This window comes from Nycticebus coucang, chromosome 20 (assembly GCF_027406575.1).
Source record: "Nycticebus coucang isolate mNycCou1 chromosome 20, mNycCou1.pri, whole genome shotgun sequence".
Lineage (NCBI taxonomy): Eukaryota > Metazoa > Chordata > Mammalia > Primates > Lorisidae > Nycticebus > Nycticebus coucang.
Window position 1 is genome coordinate 55,774,429 of NC_069799.1, and position 20,539 is coordinate 55,794,967.

General features: G+C 37.4%; 1 protein-coding gene and 1 long non-coding RNA gene across 2 annotated transcripts in view; one reads left to right on the forward strand and one right to left on the reverse strand.

Annotated features, from left to right (window-relative positions):
* Nucleotides 1-4,437: 4,437 nt before the first annotated feature.
* Nucleotides 4,438-20,539, reverse strand: part of STAM (signal transducing adaptor molecule) — a 60,137-nt gene continuing 44,035 nt past the window's right edge. Inside the window, exons 9-14 of the mRNA XM_053572863.1 lie at nt 16,958-17,046; nt 15,309-15,396; nt 14,827-14,881; nt 13,742-13,895; nt 11,273-11,448; nt 4,438-5,793 (exon numbers count right to left, since the gene is read on the reverse strand). Coding sequence (XP_053428838.1) covers nt 5,568-5,793; nt 11,273-11,448; nt 13,742-13,895; nt 14,827-14,881; nt 15,309-15,396; nt 16,958-17,046 — 788 coding nt within the window. The 3' untranslated portion in view covers nt 4,438-5,567. The remainder of the gene's footprint in view (nt 5,794-11,272; nt 11,449-13,741; nt 13,896-14,826; nt 14,882-15,308; nt 15,397-16,957; nt 17,047-20,539) is intronic.
* Nucleotides 11,305-19,392, forward strand: LOC128572783 (uncharacterized). Its single transcript, XR_008376249.1, has 3 exons — nt 11,305-11,415; nt 14,844-14,953; nt 18,835-19,392. It is a non-coding gene; the product is annotated as an uncharacterized LOC128572783 (long non-coding RNA).

Consider the following 20,539-nt stretch of genomic DNA (forward strand, 5'->3'; position numbering starts at 1 on the left):
TAAAAAGGCCTTTAACCAACTGAAAATATCTTAGGTCCTAAACTAGCTATTTAATAAATTGATAGTATACATTACTGTAACTGGCTTGTTTCTAAGATGACTGACTTACCCTGCTTCCAATATTGGAAAGTTTCCTTTCCAACTTAAGAAAAAGAAGTCAGGATTAGCACTTTTAAAAAGAAAGGACTTCTCCCCTTCAGTGATTTCAGTATCTAAACAGAGGTATGACTACCGGGTAATGAGTAGTCCTTTAAACCAAACATAGCCCTATAATTGCTGATGACATTTCTAAAATTATTAAAAGCTACCCAGACTGAAACAGGTAGATGAACAAACTGAGAAAAGCTGATTTTAGTTTGAATGGGGAAGCATTGGGGGAGGGCTATTTGCTTCAGTTACTCTAAATGTAATTTAAAATGAACACAAAACTACTGAATTACAGTAGCATCAATGGCCTGAGGACACAGTCTATTATACAGAGTAACTACACTCTAAGGTTAACAATACTCTTTCATGTGCTTCCTATATAATACTGAAAGATTTAGTTTCAACACTTCTAACCCTAAGTCATACGGTGCTGACTGTAATTCTTTTAGGAGCAAGTAATGACACAGAGTCACCATCTTTAGGGACCCTTGATAAAAGTATCAAATTGACGTCATAAAACAAAGAGATAAATCCAGAATGTGGTTCATTCATGAGACAACTGGCATCGATCTTTAAGGAGTCAATGTCATAGGGGAAGAGATGATTAATCGAGGCTCATAGAGAATAAATTGAAAAACAAATGTGGTATATATTTATGGAATAGCTTTGGGTTTGAAAAAATATATACATCTATAAAAGACAGTTTAGGGAACATTCAAGAACAATATATTGCAGAATTTCTGTTACTTTACTTAGATATGATGATAATGGTTTATATTATAGAGAAAACTGTCCTTATCCTTACAAGGTGCACAAAGAAGTACTTAGGAGTACAGTTTACAATGTCTGTAATCTGTACGTTCATACAATGAAGTGTGCGTGTGTGCACACATATGGACACTGCTCTATACAATACACATGTGTATATATAAACATTTACAAAGAGATAAGATAGAGCAAACCTGGTAAACCATTAATGATTTGTAAATCTTGATGAATAGTATCTGGGTGTTCAATGTATTGCTCTTTTGATCTTTCTGTAGGTCTGAAACTTCTCAACACAAAAGTCATTGGTAAAAGTGCTACTTATAGTACCAGATACTTCAAGGGGCCAATTTAGTACTATAATTCCTACTTCCTTCAGCTGTTTAATCTTAACCTCTGACCCAGGGGTGTGCAACCTTTTTTCTCTTCTGCCACACATTGGAAGAACGTGACCACACATTAAATACACGAACACTAACAAAAGCTGATGAACAAAAGAAAAGGTCTGTGCATACTTTTTGTGATATCCGAGCCTAGAGATAAGCAAAACAGACCACAAATAATCTGCACAAGGCCCAGGTCATGTTAGACACCCCTTTGGTCTAGTCTAAACCGAGTGCTCTTAAACTGGGTGTGTACATCCTAGGGCACAGGCAAAACAAACCACTGAGATACAGACAGAAAATACTAAAATTCTATTAATACCATTTCCACTACTCCTTTTAAGATGTCTGTTTTTAGTATGATTCAAAATATAAGACATGCATTAGCATAGAAGTTGTACAATTTGTAAACATACATACATATTTTAAGGAAACATATCAAAAAATTGTTACTCATCAGGCTATCTGATCAAAAAAAAATGGATACTGCTCTTCTATAAAATGTATAGAACTATTTTTTTAAAAGTCTCTGACCACCAAAAGCTCTTTAAAATCAATTTCTTTTGCTTTTATCCAGGGATTTACTGACTTTTAATAATTTACTATCAGAAATGTCATGAGACTAAAAGAAGCAGCGAACAAACAACAATGGCAGTGGGGCGTGTTAGCAGAAGCTAAGAAGTTGGAAAATCAGCAAAGTACAGTGTAACCACAAGTTAGCACCAATGAAATACTAAATTCTGTTCATCAAGGAAATCTAGGATTTTAAATATTGAGGCTAGAATGTCCTAAGGAGCAAGCATTTTTGAAACTAAGAAAACTTCACAAAAATAGACCATAAAGTACAGAAATTTCAAAGAAGTACTTGCTAAACAAAAATAAACAAAACAGCTTCTCTTGAAAACCAGATAGGCAAGTCATTATAAATAACACAGAAAACAATCTAAGTACTTGACAAGAACGCTTACTAAATCATGATTCTAAAACAAAAGAAAACTGAATATATGGCCTTTAAGAAAATATTTAGGTATGTTTCTTCTATTTGTTATAAGAAGTGGTATATATACCATTCTAAGTGGTATAAGCACTCAATCAACCCAAAGAACAAAAACCAAAAGGAAAAAAACCCTGGAAAACGATACAAGAGTGAAAAATTTATACTGTTTTGTTATTGTTTAAAAAGTGATATAACAGGGGCAGCACCTATGGCTCATGGTATAGGGCACCAGCCCCGTAAACCAGAGGTGGTGGGTTCAAACCCGGCCCCGGCCAAACAAACAAATTAAAAAAAAAAAAGGTGATATAACAGGAAGCAAGCTACGAGCACTAGTACAGTTAGTAAGTAAACCAAGGAAATAGATGAGAAAAAGAAGACAGTAATTTTTAATGTATATTAAACAAATGAAAATTCAAGCGATTGTATCAATAAACCTCATTTTGGAAAATAGTTTCTGTAACATTTTTAGTTGCACCGTTTATCACATAGGGCACTAATTTGTCCCAAATAAACTTGAAGCTTAGAACAAAAGATATTTTTAAGCTGAATTATACCTGTGTCATATATGAAAGCTGCATCTTCTAGAAAAGAATGATGATGGTGATCTGTTAAGCAATTTAAAGAGGAAAAACTAAGAGGAACAGAAACAAAGGTCTAGAGGTATTTAATATGAATAAGTGAATCTCTAGGCACGTAAAAAGCCCCTCACCGAGTAGAAGAGACAGGTAATGTGAAGGGGAATGGCAGAGTTAAAGAAGACTGCAGAAATCACATTAAATAGATGTAGCTCTTCGAAGGTTTGGGCACCGTCATCTTACCACATCCAGCTGGCCAAGGGGCCTGCAATTACTTAAGCTTGAATTTCTTTCATTTAGATGTCTCTGTTTTATGGAACATACCTCCAAACTTTATAAAAGAAATAAACTGAGAAATAAAATTTGCTTCATAGAAGTTTACATTATAGCTAGGTTCATTTTGTAAGTAATTCTATTCCTTCAAAATAAGGACAGCTATTGACAAAAAAAAAAAATTCTTGAAAGTGCAAAACACACAAGCATCAGAACAAAATCATTTGTGACCCCAACAAGTACCTTCTGCTTCCACCCTTGTCATGTTATTTTAAGGACAGAAAGCCAATGCTTCATTTTCATTGGAATTTTTCCACTGGGTATTTCATACTTAATGAAAGGCACAAACTCAGATAACATCAGTTTGAAGTATTTATCACTTAAATCTTTATACGCTTAGTAATCTAATAGGTAAGGAAAACTGCATTATGAGGATAGTTTTTTTTTTTTCTCAATTCATCATTGACTTATTTTATAGGGCAAAAAGCGTATGTCAGTGACTTTACAACATGAAAGATATCAAAATTAAAAAGGGGAAATGATACATTTGTCACTGGCAAATAGGAGTTTATCAAAGGACAAAAAATCATCGTGTAACTTAGGGAAAAGTATATCAGGTAAACGATACTATTAAAATTAAAGTGAAAAAAATTATAATCTTATCAAAAGTAAAAATATTTTTTAAATTATTAAAATTTTAAAATTATTAAAAATATTTAAAATTTGAGTTCATATTTTAAAATTACAACTTAAAGGCAGCACACTCTGTGAAATTTGAATTCATATTTTAAAATTACAACTTAAAGGCAGCACACTCTGGAAGGCACAACACCAGAGTGAGACACTGAAGTTGGAAATGGTGCTTTAAATCTGAGCCTGTGAGATTAGTCACCATTAAGATTATTTACCAAAGATGAAATCATGTGTCAAAAAGAAAACAAGCTATTTGATTACAATAGTCTTAGAAAATATAAATCTAATTTTCTTTTATAGTTTGTTACCTATTAAATCAAGTCATTAAATAGAGTGCTCAATTCAACCTTACAATTGTTTAAACAAAAGCGTTAAAATAATGGGGCAGCAAATCGGGGAAATCATAAACATTTTAAAGATTAAAACATCAGTGGAAAACATTCTTCATAAGAATCCAAAAAAATGCATTCAATCAAAATACTCCTGAGTAGAAAACAAAAATATTTCTATCAGAACTTTAAAAGTCAGGAAAGAACAGCCCGAAAATCCAGTTTGAAAGGTAACAATAAATGCATCAACTGTTAAGTAAAGGCAGAAATATAGATTACTTTGAAACAGCTACTTATATCCACTTTAATGAAGAATTAAAGGATACAATGTGTTAAAGACAAATGTATAAGACTAGTAATGGGATAAGACAGATGAATCAAATTCCGTTTATGTCCTAACTAATTACAAGAGACTTTGAGAATGTAGTGTATCCATGTTTTCTTTCCAGTTTAAAAATTTCTATCCATTGCCCCTATCTTTGGTGTCACTGCCACCAATAAACCCAGTATACAGCTTAGAAACCTAATTACTACCTTCACTTAAGAAAATGTAAATCCACATCATTTCTTTAAAAATAAGATACAAAGAATGGGATCCTACCTAATTTTGTCTCATGGTCCCACAATATTCTGAAATGTCATGCCAAAATGTGAAAGTTCAAAAGGGAACATTATTATTTGCTACACTTGCACCAAAAATTTTTAGCTACTGTATGCTGGTGTGATGACAGCTAGTAGTATGCAGAGGCTACAGAAAGACATTTCATATATATATATGTATATTGTATACATATATATATATATATTTAGCTCACAATTAGTAAAAGAAAAGTTCAGTTTAATGTGAAACTGAAACACGGACAACAGAGCGTCTTCCTGGAGACAAGGCTCCAACTTTGTTTTCTTGCAGTTTAAAAGAATAGTGTAATTATCTTAAATTTACACAAAATATTAAGAAACACGGTAGTTGTTCATGATTAAAATAAAATAGCAATGTAAATTAATTTAACAGTGTTAAATATATTCACATGATCACCACTGTGATTCAAATGGCCACTAATGAAGTCACGTATCAATATATGTACATTAACATTCGCCACAACAGTTTTTGTAAGTTTGACTTTTTGCAGACCAGGTAATTTTACGAGACAAATAATCTCTATCATTTCTTTCATATTATGAAAGGAATTAAACGTCATAAGTAGTTTCATTCCTGGGGGGGAGGGGGAGGGGAGAACCTCTAAAAAGTCAATGTAAATTGAAGAGAGTTCTACCTTCTTGAATATTTGAATGTGTTGACCGAGATAGATTCCTATAAGCTGAGCGTAAACAAATCATAAGGTATTAATGAATCTCATAACATTGTCAGTGGCATTTGCAGATACTGCACAGGGAGGCCCAGGTCCTATAGCAGAGCCTTCTGAGAATATGGCTGCTGTGGCTGCGGTGGCTGCTGACTGCCTCCCGGCTGAGGCAGGGCTGCGGATGTTAAACTATAGTTTGGCACCTGGGTCACAGCAGTTCCTGCACTCTGGTACAGAGTGCCATCAGCAGTTGCGGCAGCTGGCGGGGGACTGTATACTGAAGCCTGGCTGGGATAGGTGCTTCCTTGTACAGAACTGACCATTGTGCTGTGGAAAGAGAAGAACACCCAATTAGATAAATATTGAATGACAGAGCCATTTACACATAAACAGGAAAGCTATTTAATAACATTCATGCATATACACTCAATTCAATAAGTTTTTCTTAAATATTTATACTTGTCAAACATTGTTATTTTAGGCACTGTGATACCATTAAACAAAGAGAGAGAGAAATAAGTCTTGCAGCTTACAATATAGTAGGAGAAAGGGGGTAATAAATACATAATGTATTAAGTAGTTATGATCGCTATGAAAAACTAAAGCATGGGAGGGAGAACCCAGAGTCTGTGAGGCCAGGGATATTACTGTAGGGGGGGCTCTCAGAGAAGGCAACATTTAAGAAAAGACCTGAAAAAAGTGAAGGAGTGAACCAGATTAATTATTGAGGAAAAGCATATTTCGGGCAGAGAAGCTGTTGAAAAAACGCCAGGAACAGCAAGAAGGCCACGAGGCCTGCAGCAAGGTGAGCAGGGCTGGCAGGTAAGATAGTGGCAGAATTAGAGGCGGGCAGGAGAGAATGCATGTGCCCTGATGGCCATGTTTAGGACTCTGGCTTATACTGTGAGTGAGCAGAAAAGAAAGTGGCTGGTTTTGAGCAGAAGTATTATGTAATTTGACTGAGGTTTCAACATCCTCACTGTAGGATAAGGAGAGGAGCAAGGACAGACTGGAGGCTGTTACGGTCACCCCTGAGAGAGCTGACAGGCACCAGAGCCACGCTGGTAATGTTGGAAAGAAAAGGGTCAACTCTGGACATGTTTCGAAGATAGTGCCTTCAAAATTTGATAATGGACAGAGTAGTCCAGAATGTCTGAGGTTTGGAACTAAGCAACTGTTAGGAGTACTTGGTAGAGTGGCCATTTGACAAAAAAGAGGTGACTATGGTAGACGGGGGAGAAGGGGGATGAGGAAGATCAAAGTATGATCTTGGACATGTCAAGAGACATATACAAGAAAAGATATTGTACAGGACATCAGCTATTAAGTCTGGAGTCCAGAAGAGAGATACAGACACTGGGCCTTATCAGCACATACGGGGCATTCAGAGTCATGGAGCTAAAGGAGACCCCTGGGGAGTGACCGCAAGCAAAGAAAAGGGCAGTCCACATACCAAGCCTTAGACCTTGAAGTCAGGAGGATAAAGAGGCATTAGGCAAAGGAGACAGGGAAACAGAGTAGCCACGGCCAAGTGAAGAAAGCATTTCAAGAAAGAGCAGGGAGTAATGAACTATTTGTCAAATTTAGTAGGAGGAGAACTGAATCAACCAAGGGATCTGCCAACACAGAAATCATCAGGTCCTTGACACTGATCATTAGGGGAGATGAACGCCTAGTAATCTCTGATTTCCCCCCAAATACAAAGCATTTACTTTCCCACCACATTCATCAACTATCTGTACCTACACCATTCATGAACTCTGCTTTCCCTCTTGCTATAGCTGACCAGCTGTCAGTGCATGCATCTTAGGCCCCTCTACTTGGCACTGCTCCTATAACAAGAAAAAATAATCCTCCAAAGAGTTGTCTTTATTCACTGTCTCTACTGCCTCTCTTCTATCTCCAACCTGACAGATGAAAGTTGGCTGTGCGTAAGACACTAAGTTAGCCACGATGCAAAGAGAACTACTAAGATGCTTAAACTGGACAATTTCCCCAACATTTGTACTAAGAATGTAAAACGAGCCATACAATGGGCAACTGTCCAAATTTTCAAAGTATTGACTCACTACTTATTTCTAAACATTCTTTCAATTATAAATTGTTTATAAACCCATTGCTGGTAAATTTAATACCCTTGTTTAAATTAATTTGTTATTGTTAGATAAGTTAATTCTTCTAGGAGGCACTAATTTATGTACATTTCACCAACTAATGTGACTGCTTAACTATGGCGTCACCCATTATTCTCTAAGTGTTGAGAGATGTAAGGCTGTATTACAAGAGTCGAATTCTGTGCTATTATTTACACCAGGGTGGGCCACAGTGCTGCAATAATGTAATATAGAGACTATGTGCTAAGCTCCGGGACAGAATACCTGGTTTTGAATCTTAGCTAAGTGGGACCTTGGGGGGGGGGGTTGGTCTCCCCATGCCTCAGTTTCCCCATGTATAAAATGGAGATTATAGTGCAGGTTATTATGAGAAATAAATGAGTTCATATCTATAGTGTACAGCACATACTAAACCACATAAATGTTGCTCCTATAATCACTCCCAATTCACCCTTCACACCTCATCTCAGTTTACAGCCCTACTGTCCACAGGGTGGCGTGGGGCACAACCCTGCAGTTAACCCACTACTTCCTCTTATCTCTGTTCTACACTACTTCACAAACAAACTGCCCGATATGCAATTATTTGCTGTTTCCTAAAAAACCCTTTCCCATGAGTATTACTGTACTTTAGTTAGGCTCTCATTATTTCTTGCCTACTACATGGTCTCCTGGTTTCTAATCTTGCCCCTCTGAAGATGTTTATCCTATTGTCGTTTAAAGCCTTTCATGGGCTTTCTTGTGATCTTTAACCTGATGTCTAGGGCCACTCATTCAGGTCATTGTCAACTTCTCTGAGTGTATTTCCCACTCCCACATCACATCTATCAATCCTTCAGAAGCAGCACCCTGTTGGTAATGCCCAGCACATCCTGGGTCTGTCTCACCTGCTACCTGTGCTCATTCACTGGGTCCCATATCACTCCACACTACCACATCTTTGTCAGGGGAGAACATCCTCCTTTCGTTTCTGGCTCTTGGCTAAGGACAACACAGCTTGAGTGTATCTTCTTGAAAATGACCTCAAGCCCTAAGTATCCTCAAGCACCAGTTGTGTACCCTTGTAAATTGTGTTGTAATAAATTACACATTTCTTATGTGTTTTCCCCTACTACCATGACATTGTATGTGAAATGTCTAGCACAGGGGAGACACAATAAATGTTCAATAACCATCTGTGTGACAGAGATGAACTGAAATCACACACAAATGAGTCCATAAGCTTTGGGGACCTTATAACGCTGTCAGTTGTTTTTATTATTGCCTTACAGTATTAGCATCACCACGTGTGGCATTAGAAAACCGCATCAGTGCCACTTTGCCAATTAGATTGTCTAAGGACAGAAGCCTGAAAAGGGGTTAACTCTAAAACACCAAAATTATATGAAAAGAGTAAGTAATAGCCTTCTAGCTAGGAAGGAAGGAGCACTCAAAAACATGCCTATCAAAACCAACAACAATAAAAATCCTCACTGACCTCGATTTGCAACTAGAAAAAGCTTGAGTCAATTATGCAGTATCCATCTAGCAAGGAGGCTTCTAACCCTCACTCCTTCCAACTTTATTATCCTAAATTTACTCTGTCAGCAATTTCCTCTTATTTCCCCATTTAAATGCATACATACTTGTTTTTATCTACTTGTAAATATATATTACTTCTTGTACATTTACACAGATGTTTAAATGGCCTCAAAGCTTTTGTAAAAGACTTTATGAAGCCTTTGTAAGAAGTACAAAAATACACCAAATTGCCCTAATACAGCACTTGAAACTGTCATCAGTAATACCTACACATTTTATTTATCAAAACACATACTGAATTCCTGTCCAGTGTAAAATCGTGTGCTACATTGTGTGGTTATAAAGGTAAAAGAGACTCAGTTCCAGCTTCAAGATACTAAATGCAGCATGGATACATGAAGTAAAAGGGAACCACCAGACGGGAAACAGAGTGCGCTCAGGCGCCTCTCAGAGCAAGCACACAGGGGCACCAGGGCTGAGAGACTAGGAAGCAAGAAGAGCCTCCTAGTGAAAATGACACTAAGCTAAGAACTACAAAATAAGCAAGAATGTACCAGGATGAGAGGGCTAAATATTCCAAAGAAATGCTCTTCAAAAAGCACCTGCTGAAGGGCGGCGCCTGTGGCTCAAGGAGTAGGGCGCCGGTCCCATATGCCAGAGGTGGCGGGTTCAAACCCAACCCTGGCCAAAAAAAAAGCACCTGCTGAAATGAACACGTGTTCCTTGAGAGGGGACATTAATAGCTACACTCTATCAGTAGGGTCAGGCGACATGTCAGCAATTTCCTGACTGCAGAAGCAGACAGAGCAAGCCCCAGAGAGGGCTTCCACAGCACAGAGCAGCACAGTGAAAGTTCCTGCCCACAGGGCATCTTACTTACAAGGAGAATTTCCCCAGGCCCTGCCTGACCTGTAAGAGTGGGTCCCAAATAATCCCTAGTAACAAGGAAGGCATTCAGGGCAGCATGTGACAGTAAAAAGAGGACCAGAAGGGGAAACTAAGTGTAAAATGGCTGAAGCGTTCCACATCACTCATGGACACCAGTTGTCTTCTCAACAATGCCTACCTCTACCCACTATGTGTCTAGTTTAAAAGCAACATGCTACTCTTCTCAGGATAGCTGCCGGCCTATTCTCCATATACATAATTCTTTTTCACTAGATTTCAACTTTACAAAAACCCCTGCAACAGACAAAGCGACATTTCACATTTTTTCCCTAAGATATACAACCCACTAGAGAATCTCCTGTTTTTGAGCTTATAATAGGTCTCCCTAACATCCTCCTCTTTAATGTCACTTCAGAATACTTGATTATGACAACAGAATAGTGCCTGGAAATCCCGAAGCATTCCCACCACGCGGCTCTTTGGGAGTGAATAACAGACAGTGAGGGCAGAACGGAAGCACTCCTGGGTAGCCCTGACACGGACGGAAAGGCTGTAGCTAGTGTGCGTCTGCCACCTAGAAACTTCTATTATTAGTCAGAATATCTACCCTTTATTTGTTTCAAGGGAAAGACATTAGCTTAGATTCCCACTAAAGCACAAAAAAAGGTATATAGTTAATAACCGTTCAACTACAGGACAGAGAGCATGGTAAGTAAATGGCAGAAGCAGATGGGCCTCAGCCATCACGTATTCAGCTGTCTGCCTCATGAGCCACAGGGGCACACGGCTTTTCGTATGTTCTCTTTTCAAATGCTGTACCCAGCTACACCATTTGAAATGTGAATTCCAACACAGGGCAAAAAGAAGAAAATATTTATCTTAAAAAGATAGCCCAGAAGTATTATACTCTAAAATAATAATAACAAAACTTAGAGTTTACATGAAATGTGTGGGAAAACGATAAATTATAGTTACCAAACTTAAGTTTCTTTAAAGACATTATCAAACAGCGTCACACACTCAAATAAAAACTTATAGTAATATAAAAAATTACAGAACTGAAACCAAAACACAGGAGTTGACTGAGTCAGGAAACCCCAGCTGGTGCTATAACCACAAGCCTCCTCACAACCGACGCAGCATCTGAATGGGGCCGACTGCACGGCCACAGGGATGATGTCCACCCAGATTTTTCTTACTCAGATCTCATAGTTAAGATGACTGGGGACACTTAAAGAGTTTCAACAGTACTACCTCCAAACAACACTCAATCATCAAATTACTTTGGGTAAGAAGCCTGGGTCTGCTGACTGGGAAGGGCTGGGTTTGCAGACGGTGGGACCACTCCTTGGCTGAGAGAAGACAGCTGCTCCGGGGGAAGACTGTAGCTCTGGAGATGGCTCATCTGTGCGTTTCCTGCTACCAGGTAAGCACCACTCTGAGGCGGCCCTGCATATACCTAGAGGAATTAATGAGAAAACATATTTGACTCTGAAATTTTAACAGGCATACTATAGAAGGCATACGGTTACAAAAAGAACAAAACTTACCACTCTGGAATCTTTTTAAAATTTACTTCTGTCAACAGGCATTTAAAAAAACACTTTTTAGTGAAGTAAGCTGATGAATTAGTGAATTAACTAATGCTTTTAGTTAAACACTAGCTAAATTTATTGTTATTTCCACACAGAAGCATTAAAAAAACTTCTCTTTGAAAATTTATACTAATATAGTCTCTCTTTCCATTAAACATATTTAATATTTTCCATGTTGGTATTTTAAAAGGAATCCCCAAGGACGTTTAAGAAGTACATTTGAATTCATCATTTTATAGCCATAGACTGTAATCACCTATAGATACAATTTACATTTCCTAAGTTGCAATTTATTGAACATTAAAGCAAGCTAACTTTCTAAAGTGGGGCTCAGCAAAATTTGGGGGGTCAGAAGTAAACATTTTAAGCTTTGTGGACCATATGATCTCTGTCACAACTACTCAACTCTGCTGGTTAGAAAGCAGCTAGCTATAATGCAGAAACAAATGACAGTAGTTATGTTCCAACAAAAGTTTATTGAAAGGAAAAAAAAAGCAATAGGCTGGATCTGTTTGCCTATTCTTGCATTTTAACAATGTATTTTCTTCTTTTCCCAAAAAGTCTTAAACACTCAAAGTCTGAAAGACATATGTTCTAACTTTCGTAAGATTCATTAGATTCTTCCATTTCCTGTGTTTGAAAAGAGAACTTCCATTCTCTACGTGCTAAGACTGCTGCCATGTGTTAAGACAGTAACACAACCACCAAGAGATGAGGACCTTGACCATCTCAGTATATCTGCCAAGGCATAACAGGTTATAAATACAGCTACACTACCTCATAACTGAACTTTCATTGTTCTTTGCAAAGTGAATAAGAGGGTTTTGTGTTTGACTTAAACGATACCTGAGTGGGTATCACTTAGTCCCAAGGTTTTGGGACTTGGTTGTTCATCTCTAGGGTGCTGGGCTTTCATTTCAGGGGAAATGAACCATGCTAAAAATTAATCTGAACAGAGTTTGTCCCCACTCCACATGGATAAAATGGAATGGATGCCCTGGCTTCTTATTCTCTATACCATGAACTTGCTAAGTTTATGAAAATGGTGCCCTTGAAAGGGTTGATTGGGTGAAAAAGGGGAAAGGACTCTGTTTTGCATTACATGCAGGCTTGTGCAAAAGGGGGGAAATTCTGGATTAAAGCAGCTGTTTTCTTTAAGATGTATACATATACAGCTTTTCATTTCATTTTTCTTTCACTGCAGTTAAGTCTTCCTTTCAAAGATGACTAGAAGAGCACTAGATGCTTAAGAGTTTTTCTAGTTCTAAAACATTTAGGATTTTTAAAAACTACTTCATTGAGATATAATTGACATATAAAAAAGGCTGTATATATTTAGTAAATACAACTTGATGAGTTGGGAGATAAGTACACACCCATAAACTATTGCCATAATCTATGCTATAAACATATCCATCATCTCAAGGAGTTTCCTTCCACCCTCTTTATTATTTTTTTAAGTGATAACACTTAACATAAGCAGCTCAAAATGTAAACAAAAAATGTCGATACTAAGAATAACTTAGTTATAATTAGAAATGTGACAGATTCAACAAAAACTGAGGTTCTTAACCAAATAGTTATACGTAACTTTAAAAATATGGCCCTCAATCCTGAAGATTCTGATACTACATCTGGGGAAGAACCAAAGTACTTAAATTTTTTTTAAAGTTTGATGGTTGAGTCTGCTGCATGCCCCTACACAAAAGCAATTATTTCTTTAATAATTAGTATGTACTGTAATTGTCAAGTAAGAAAATTCCTTTAAACTTTTATTCTAAACATTACTTTTAGAAAGTTTCACATTTCACAAAAACATAGCCTATTCCACGTAATCTCAAACACATTCAAGAATTTAAAATATACTTGAACTTTTTTTTTTTTTTGTAGAGACAGAGTCTCACTTTACTGCCCTCAGTAGAGTGCCGTGGCCTCACACAGCTCACAGCAACCTCCAGCGCCTGGGCTTAAGCGATTCTCTTGCCTCAGCCTCCAAGTAGCTGGGACTACAGGCGCCTGCCACAACGCCCGGCTATTTTTTGGTTGCAGTTTGGCCGGGGCCGGGTTTGAACCCGCCACCCTCAGTATACGGGGCCGGCGCCTTACGGCCTGAGCCACAGGCGCCGCCCAAAATATACTTGAACTTTTAAAACTTACCTGAGAACCAGAAACGCCAGATGACTGCATGTAATACTGCTGACTCTGTAATTTTGCGTACATGGAATACATTGGATCTTCATTCATTAACTTGGTGTACAATGAAAGTGCCTCCATCACTTTAACATTAAGTTCTGAGAGTTCTGAGTGTTTTCTGAAACATTAAACAATAATTTGAAACATGGTTGTTACTTAACTGACCTAAAGCTTTAAATAATGACATATCAAAATAGCAGAAATAGCAAAAAGTAGTACCAGTAGACATTATGAAAACTTTGGCCCTGGCAGGGAGCAGTGGCTCATGCCTGTAATCCTAGTGCTTTGGGAGTCCAAGTTGCAGGATCACTTGAGCTCAAGAGTTCAAGACCAGCCTGAACAAGAGCAAGACCCCGTCTCTACTAAAAAAACAGAAAAATTTAGCCAGGCAGGCTAGTGCATGTCTATAGTCCCAGCTACTTGGGAGGGTGAGGCAAGATGACTGACTGAGCCCAACAGTTTTGTACTGAGTCAGGCTGACACCATGGCACTCTACCCAGGGCAACAGAGTAAAACTCTATCTTTAAAAAAAGTTTGGCCTGGGTGGCGCCTGTGGCTCAAAAGAGTAGGACACCAGCCCCGTATGCCGGAGGTGGTGGGTTCAAGCCCAGCCCTGGCCAAAAACTGAAAAAAAAAAAACAAAAAAAACTTTGGCCTATGAGAAAAATATCCTGCGCTTTTGTCCTGAGGCAGCCAACACTGTTTAAGCTTTAAGTACTTTGCTAAGGAAACTCCTATTTACTATATCTGAGTTTCCCTAGTTATTGACAGATAGGTCATTTGTGGGCTCTGGCAATGTCACTTTAGCAAATTAGCAGATTACATTAATTAAACCATATGTTAGAAAAGACTAATATAGTAAAGGTCAGTTAAACTGTCACTCTGAGAGATGATTCTAATTCTCCACATCTACTACAAAACGAGTGAATGAGCACTGGCTCCTTTGAAATAGCTTTTATTTTTTAAAGGCACATACATCTCACTCTGCAGTTTATAGGTAACCTCAGGGAAGAAGGCACACAAGATAGATACAGCCCATGGTCTTTTACCTGTCAATATCTTCCAGCTTTTCATCAATGAGAGGTCCCATCTGGTGACACATTGCTAAGATGACAAGATTTGAAGAAATATAAGAAAACACAACAAAAGCAAGCCTTTGACAGATATTCATATAAGGTAAAGAATAAAGTTTTAATTTAGAGTAATAAAAAATGCATTCGTTAACCCTAGTCCACAAAACCTGAAAATGATTTTCTTAATGTGTGCTGGTGACAATCTAAAGTACAGATCTCAAAAATTTTAAACACCTGTTTCCAAGATTCAAAAATGTTAAATAAAATACTTAATTTGGATAGAAAAGTATAAGAATTCAAATTCTACCTAAGATTTAAGCTACATATAAAAGTGAGCCTTAGTCAAGGGAGAGTGAAGAATTTTTAATATTATCTTCGAAAACCTTTCTGTGACATAACACTAGATATTAACCCCTGCTTATTCCTTATTTGCACTTGTAAATGGAAAACGAGTTTACCCTCGAGATGAAGTAGCTCTGGTAGATCTGGCTGATCATCACTGGGGTCCGTACTTTGCAACATCTGTAGTAGCTGGTCCATTTTCTCCTACAGGAATTAAACAGTCAATACAAAAAGCAGCCAACTTTTCCACGCAACACTATGGTCTCACTTTGTTAACTAGATAATGGATATAGAACTTTTGTGATTCATAGAAATGGAGGTTCCAATTTTGCTTTTATGCTCTTTTGTGCCACATGAAGCCAGAGACTTGAAAGGGCTTTATATTTATTTTTGGAACTGCTAACAGAGATCGTCTTAAATGAGAAGACAGAGCCACACTAAAACTTACAGCATGTATCTCTTATGTCAGGCTACAGGACTGCCCTGTTTTACAGCAGCCTTAGTTTAACCACACAGGCAGGTGGTTAAACACCCCTCCCAAGATGGCACTGCTTAAGACTAACACTCAGGGCTTACTTGTCCTACCCCATGGTGAATACAGCAGCTGCTTCAGTATGGCAGAGACCAGCTACATTACAGCTGCTCTTCTAAGCGGGGCTCTAAGGATTTAACTTACGTTTTCTTTCCATCAGTATTTCAGTTTGTCATAGAAGGAAAGAGAAAGACTTGTGGTTTCTTTATTCTATGTGGGCAAGGCTGGAAGATACCTGAAACCAATGGCTTAGATCTCTTTTGAAATCTCTTGTTCTAAAGACCAAGGGAACTAATAAAACTATCATTACATAAATACATCTATACATTGTATAACAGATCTATTCTACCAAAGAGCACTAAAAAAGTTACAAAAACTTTCTCTGTGCCTGGTTTCTATGTAGTTATGCTACTACACACGGGGCAAATAATTTAAAGACTACTATTTATAAGCAAAGCAATTATTTAAAACAAAAACAAAAAGTCTGTGCTCTGTGTAGAAAGAAAACAGATTAAGAAATGTATTATTAGACTTGGCACCCATAGCACAGTGGTTACGGTGCCGGCCACATGCACTGAGGCTGGCAGGTTCGAACCCAGCCTGAGCCAGCTAAACAACAATGACAACAGCAACAAAAAATAGCCAGGCATTGTGGTGGGCGCCTATAGCCCCTGTTACTTGGGAGTCTGAGGCAAGAGAATGGCTTAAGCCCAAGAATTGGAGGTTGCTGTGAGCTGTAACGCCATGGCACTACCAAGGGCAACATAGTGAGACACTCTGTCTCAAAAAAAAAAAAAAAAAAAGAAAGAAAGAAATCATTAGAGAGTGAAAGTAACACAAGTGTATTAAAAACACTCTTCCCCAGTCAAAAGAATTTTGTATTTTGAAATGGATACCTTTTTTTTTACTACAACATTGTAATAGTAGTAAAAACTATAAACGACCTGTAAACAACTTAAGTGTCCATGATAGAATTAAATAAATCATAGTAAATCAATTTTATGGAATTTTAAGCAGAAATTTAAAATAATGAGGTACTGACAAGGTAAAAATGAGATAGAGGAGGAAGTTTTAGAAACAATCTTTGCTTTGTCTATATTGCTTAAATTTTATAATCAAAAAATAAAAAATATTGCATAACAAAAAAATTCAAGTAATCAATTTTTTTAAAAGAGGGAAACATTTCAACTTCAATACAAAGTACCAACTGCTATCACCAGGGAGCTCACTCACTTCATCAATGTAGGCTGGTTCTGGCTCGGGTTCTATTGTCTCCACCTGAACATCATCACTGAATTGTACCGTCTTCTTCTCTGTTTTAACTATAAAATATGCAAAAATTACCTTTTCTTTATAATGAATTTAAAATTTTACTTAAAGCACTTAAAGTTCCAAGAGAGAAGATGGATTTTTTCTTTTTACATTCCCATCAGGCTGAGAGACTCAATTTAAGAAATATCTTGGTTGCAGATTTAGATATTAAACATAGAACATTACTTTCTGAAACTCAGTCAAGATTTCTTAATTTTCCATAAAAGAGTTTTCACTAAAAATAAGAGTTGTATTTCTCAAAGATTAATTACCCTACTACCTATCAGAGTTTAACAAATTGGTAGACAAAAAGCAGTGTTATAACGGCACAAGTAAATTCAGCAATTTAAAATAAATTCTTTCCTTGTTAGTACAGTGCTGAGTAAAAAAATTAATAAAATGAAATAAAATAAAATAAATTCTTGATTGGGTTTTAGTAGCTCACGCCTGTAATCCCAACACTGTGAGGCTACAAAGGGAGAATCACCTGATGCCAAGAATTCGAGCCCAGTCTGAGCAACATATAGCTAGACCCCATCTCTACAAACAAATAGAAAAATTAGCCAGCCACTTATTTATAAATAAAATAAATTCCCAACTTTTAAATTACTGGTCCCTTCAAGAAAAATCTCATCTGACAGACAAACCATACTATTTCAATTTAATGAATTGGAAAATCAACTATACGTTCTCTGGCATGCCATTGACACTTTCCTAAGAGCAGGGCGTCCAGGCAGGTGGAGAACTTGACCAGTGGCCTTGGCAGGAATCTGAACTTTCCAAACAATCAGCTGGTATTTTTTAGTTACATTATACTTAAAAAAAAAAAAGTGGTCCTTGAGGAACCAGCAAACCATTGGCCAGAAGTATATTTTCTCTTGTTCACCAAAGCAATCTTTAAGAACTATTTAATACGACCTTAACTAGTAAATATAAGTTATTATTAATATAACCTCCAAATAATACTGAGAAAACATACACAGCTCTAAAGGAATGAACTTACTTTCTGTATTTTTAATCCTTGTATTAATGTGGCAAATCAAAATTCATAAAAAACATTAAGAATCAAGATGGAAAGGGAGATGGGAGAAAAATAAAATTAAGTTAGAAAGCTAACATGTCTCTTAAATAAGCTTGATGGAATACAATATTTCCTCAATTGATCTCCAGAACAATCCTGAGACATGCCAAATTTATAAAGCCTGTGTTTGAATGCCAATCTGTCTGAATGTGGCCTCTGATTTTAAGCTCTGAGCTGTGTGCTTCCATGTAAAACAGAAATATTTTAATTTCCAACACAAGGAATATATTCCATTCCATTCAAGTGACCATAAAGCAACATTCTAAAAAAAAAAAAGTTTTAGCTCATTTATTTTTCCACAGAGGAAAAGAGACATCTGCTACAGACATTTTTGCTTTTTATATCTTGAGCTATTAACAAACAGAGAGCTGAGATAGCACTGGCTGTTACCCATAAGAGAAAGCACGGCTGACTTCATAGCCTTACAGCTGACAAGGCACAAATTTGCAGCCCCTTTTCTCATAGGAACTATTATTATTAATCCATGTCTAAGGAAAAAATACTAATTACAAATATGACAAATTATTTCCATAATATCTTACTGTATCTCCAAAATAAGAACAAGCTGAGTAGGGTAGATAGTTCTACTAACAGGTTAAGTAAAATAAGCTGCTACTTCCTCAAAAAGAATGATACTATGGGGATCATGCTAGCACTCAACCAACCTTGAGAACTATAACCCATTACAGAAGCTCAGATGCTCCTGTTTCTTTTTCAGATTGTCCAGAATGAAACATGAAAAAAACTAGAAAACTCTTACTGACGCTCTGTTGCTGTCTGATGGAAAAGAGGTTAAACACCTGCATGAGCCACATGAGATCTCAAACTTTATCTTGAACATTAGTCCAAGACAATTCTATCCCTTCCAACAGCTGATTCAGGGAAAAAAGAAAAGCCTCCCAAACAACAAAAAAGCACCATCACCAGCCCAGGTTATTAAAAAGTCCAGTGTGCTATACAAAGCCATTGAAACAGGGTTCTCCACATTTTTGAGTTCTAGCAAAAAAAAAAACTTCATTAAAGAATGGGTATCAGAAATCTGCCTCTCTAGAAGTGATACAAGACAACCTGGCAATAACTACAAGAGGACATCATTTCGTTAAAGGACTGTAATTTCTGGTTTGAACACACATGTACTTATAAGTACATAAGATTCACATAAGATTCAACAGAATAAATATGAATAGAATCTTATGTTACACATAAGATTCAACAGAAATAAAAAGACTAAGATGAAGATTCTTTCTTAAAATCCATGTAAACAAACAAAAAACAAATAAACAAACAAACAAAAAAATGAAGTATCTTGTGGTTTCTAATTTTCTTTGATCCCCTCTATCTTTTGCTATCCAAAGATAATATGAAGCTTGGTGCAGTGGTTCATGCCTATGATCCCAGCACTTTGGAGGCCAAGGCGAAAGTTCCCTTGAGGGCAGGTGGTCGCGACCAGCGTGACCACACAGTGACTGAGACCCCCGTTTCTACGAAAAAATTAGAATAAAATAATTAGCTAGGCATGGTGGCACAAACTTGTAGTCCTAGCTCAGGAGGCTGAGGCAGGAGGACAGGCTGAGTTTGGGGTTGCAGTGAGTTACGGTGATGCCCCTGTATTCATGCCTGGGCAACAGAATGAGACTTTGTCTCCATTAAAAAAAAAAAACATAATGTGAGACATTTCGCCAGATGATTGTAGCTTACCAACTTATATACAAAAACTCTTTAAAATTTTAAATATTTCAATCCAATAGAAATCTTCCAAGACATGAACATATTTTTCTGCTTTCTTAAACAGAGGGATTTGTTAATGACTTAAACTTCTCTTGATGACCCAAACTTATTATTATGAAGATTCTTTAAAGTATTATGTAGAAATATAGTGAACTGTCTCCCAGTACTCTGACAGACTGGTGGCATTACTTCTCCCATGAAGGCTTCCACTAGTAACACTGTTCCTTCACGGCCTCACTTTCTAGTTTATTTCTCATAGTCAGCAAGGGTTTGTAAAAAACTATTTATACGGGCGGCGCCTGTGGCTCAGTGAGTAGGGCGTCGGCCCCATATGCCGAGGGTGGCGGGTTCAGGCCCAGCCCCGGCCAAACTGCAACAAAAAAATAGCCGGGCGTTGTGGCGGGCGCCTGTAGTCCCAGCTGCTCGGGAGGCTGAGGCAAGAGAATCGCGTAAGCCCAAGAGTTAGAGGTTGCTGTGAGCTGTGTGACGCCACGGCACTCTACCCGAGGGCGGTACAGTGAGACTCTGTCTCTACAAAAAAAAAAAAAAAAAAAAAAAACTATTTATACGATTGGTTATATATCCATTAAAATGGATCCTTCTGAATATCTGACATGTTACTTAGACACCCTGCTTCCAAGTTGGGCTCGGCAAAAGAAAAAGAGTCCCAACCTTTGAAGAGGAAGAATCCTTCA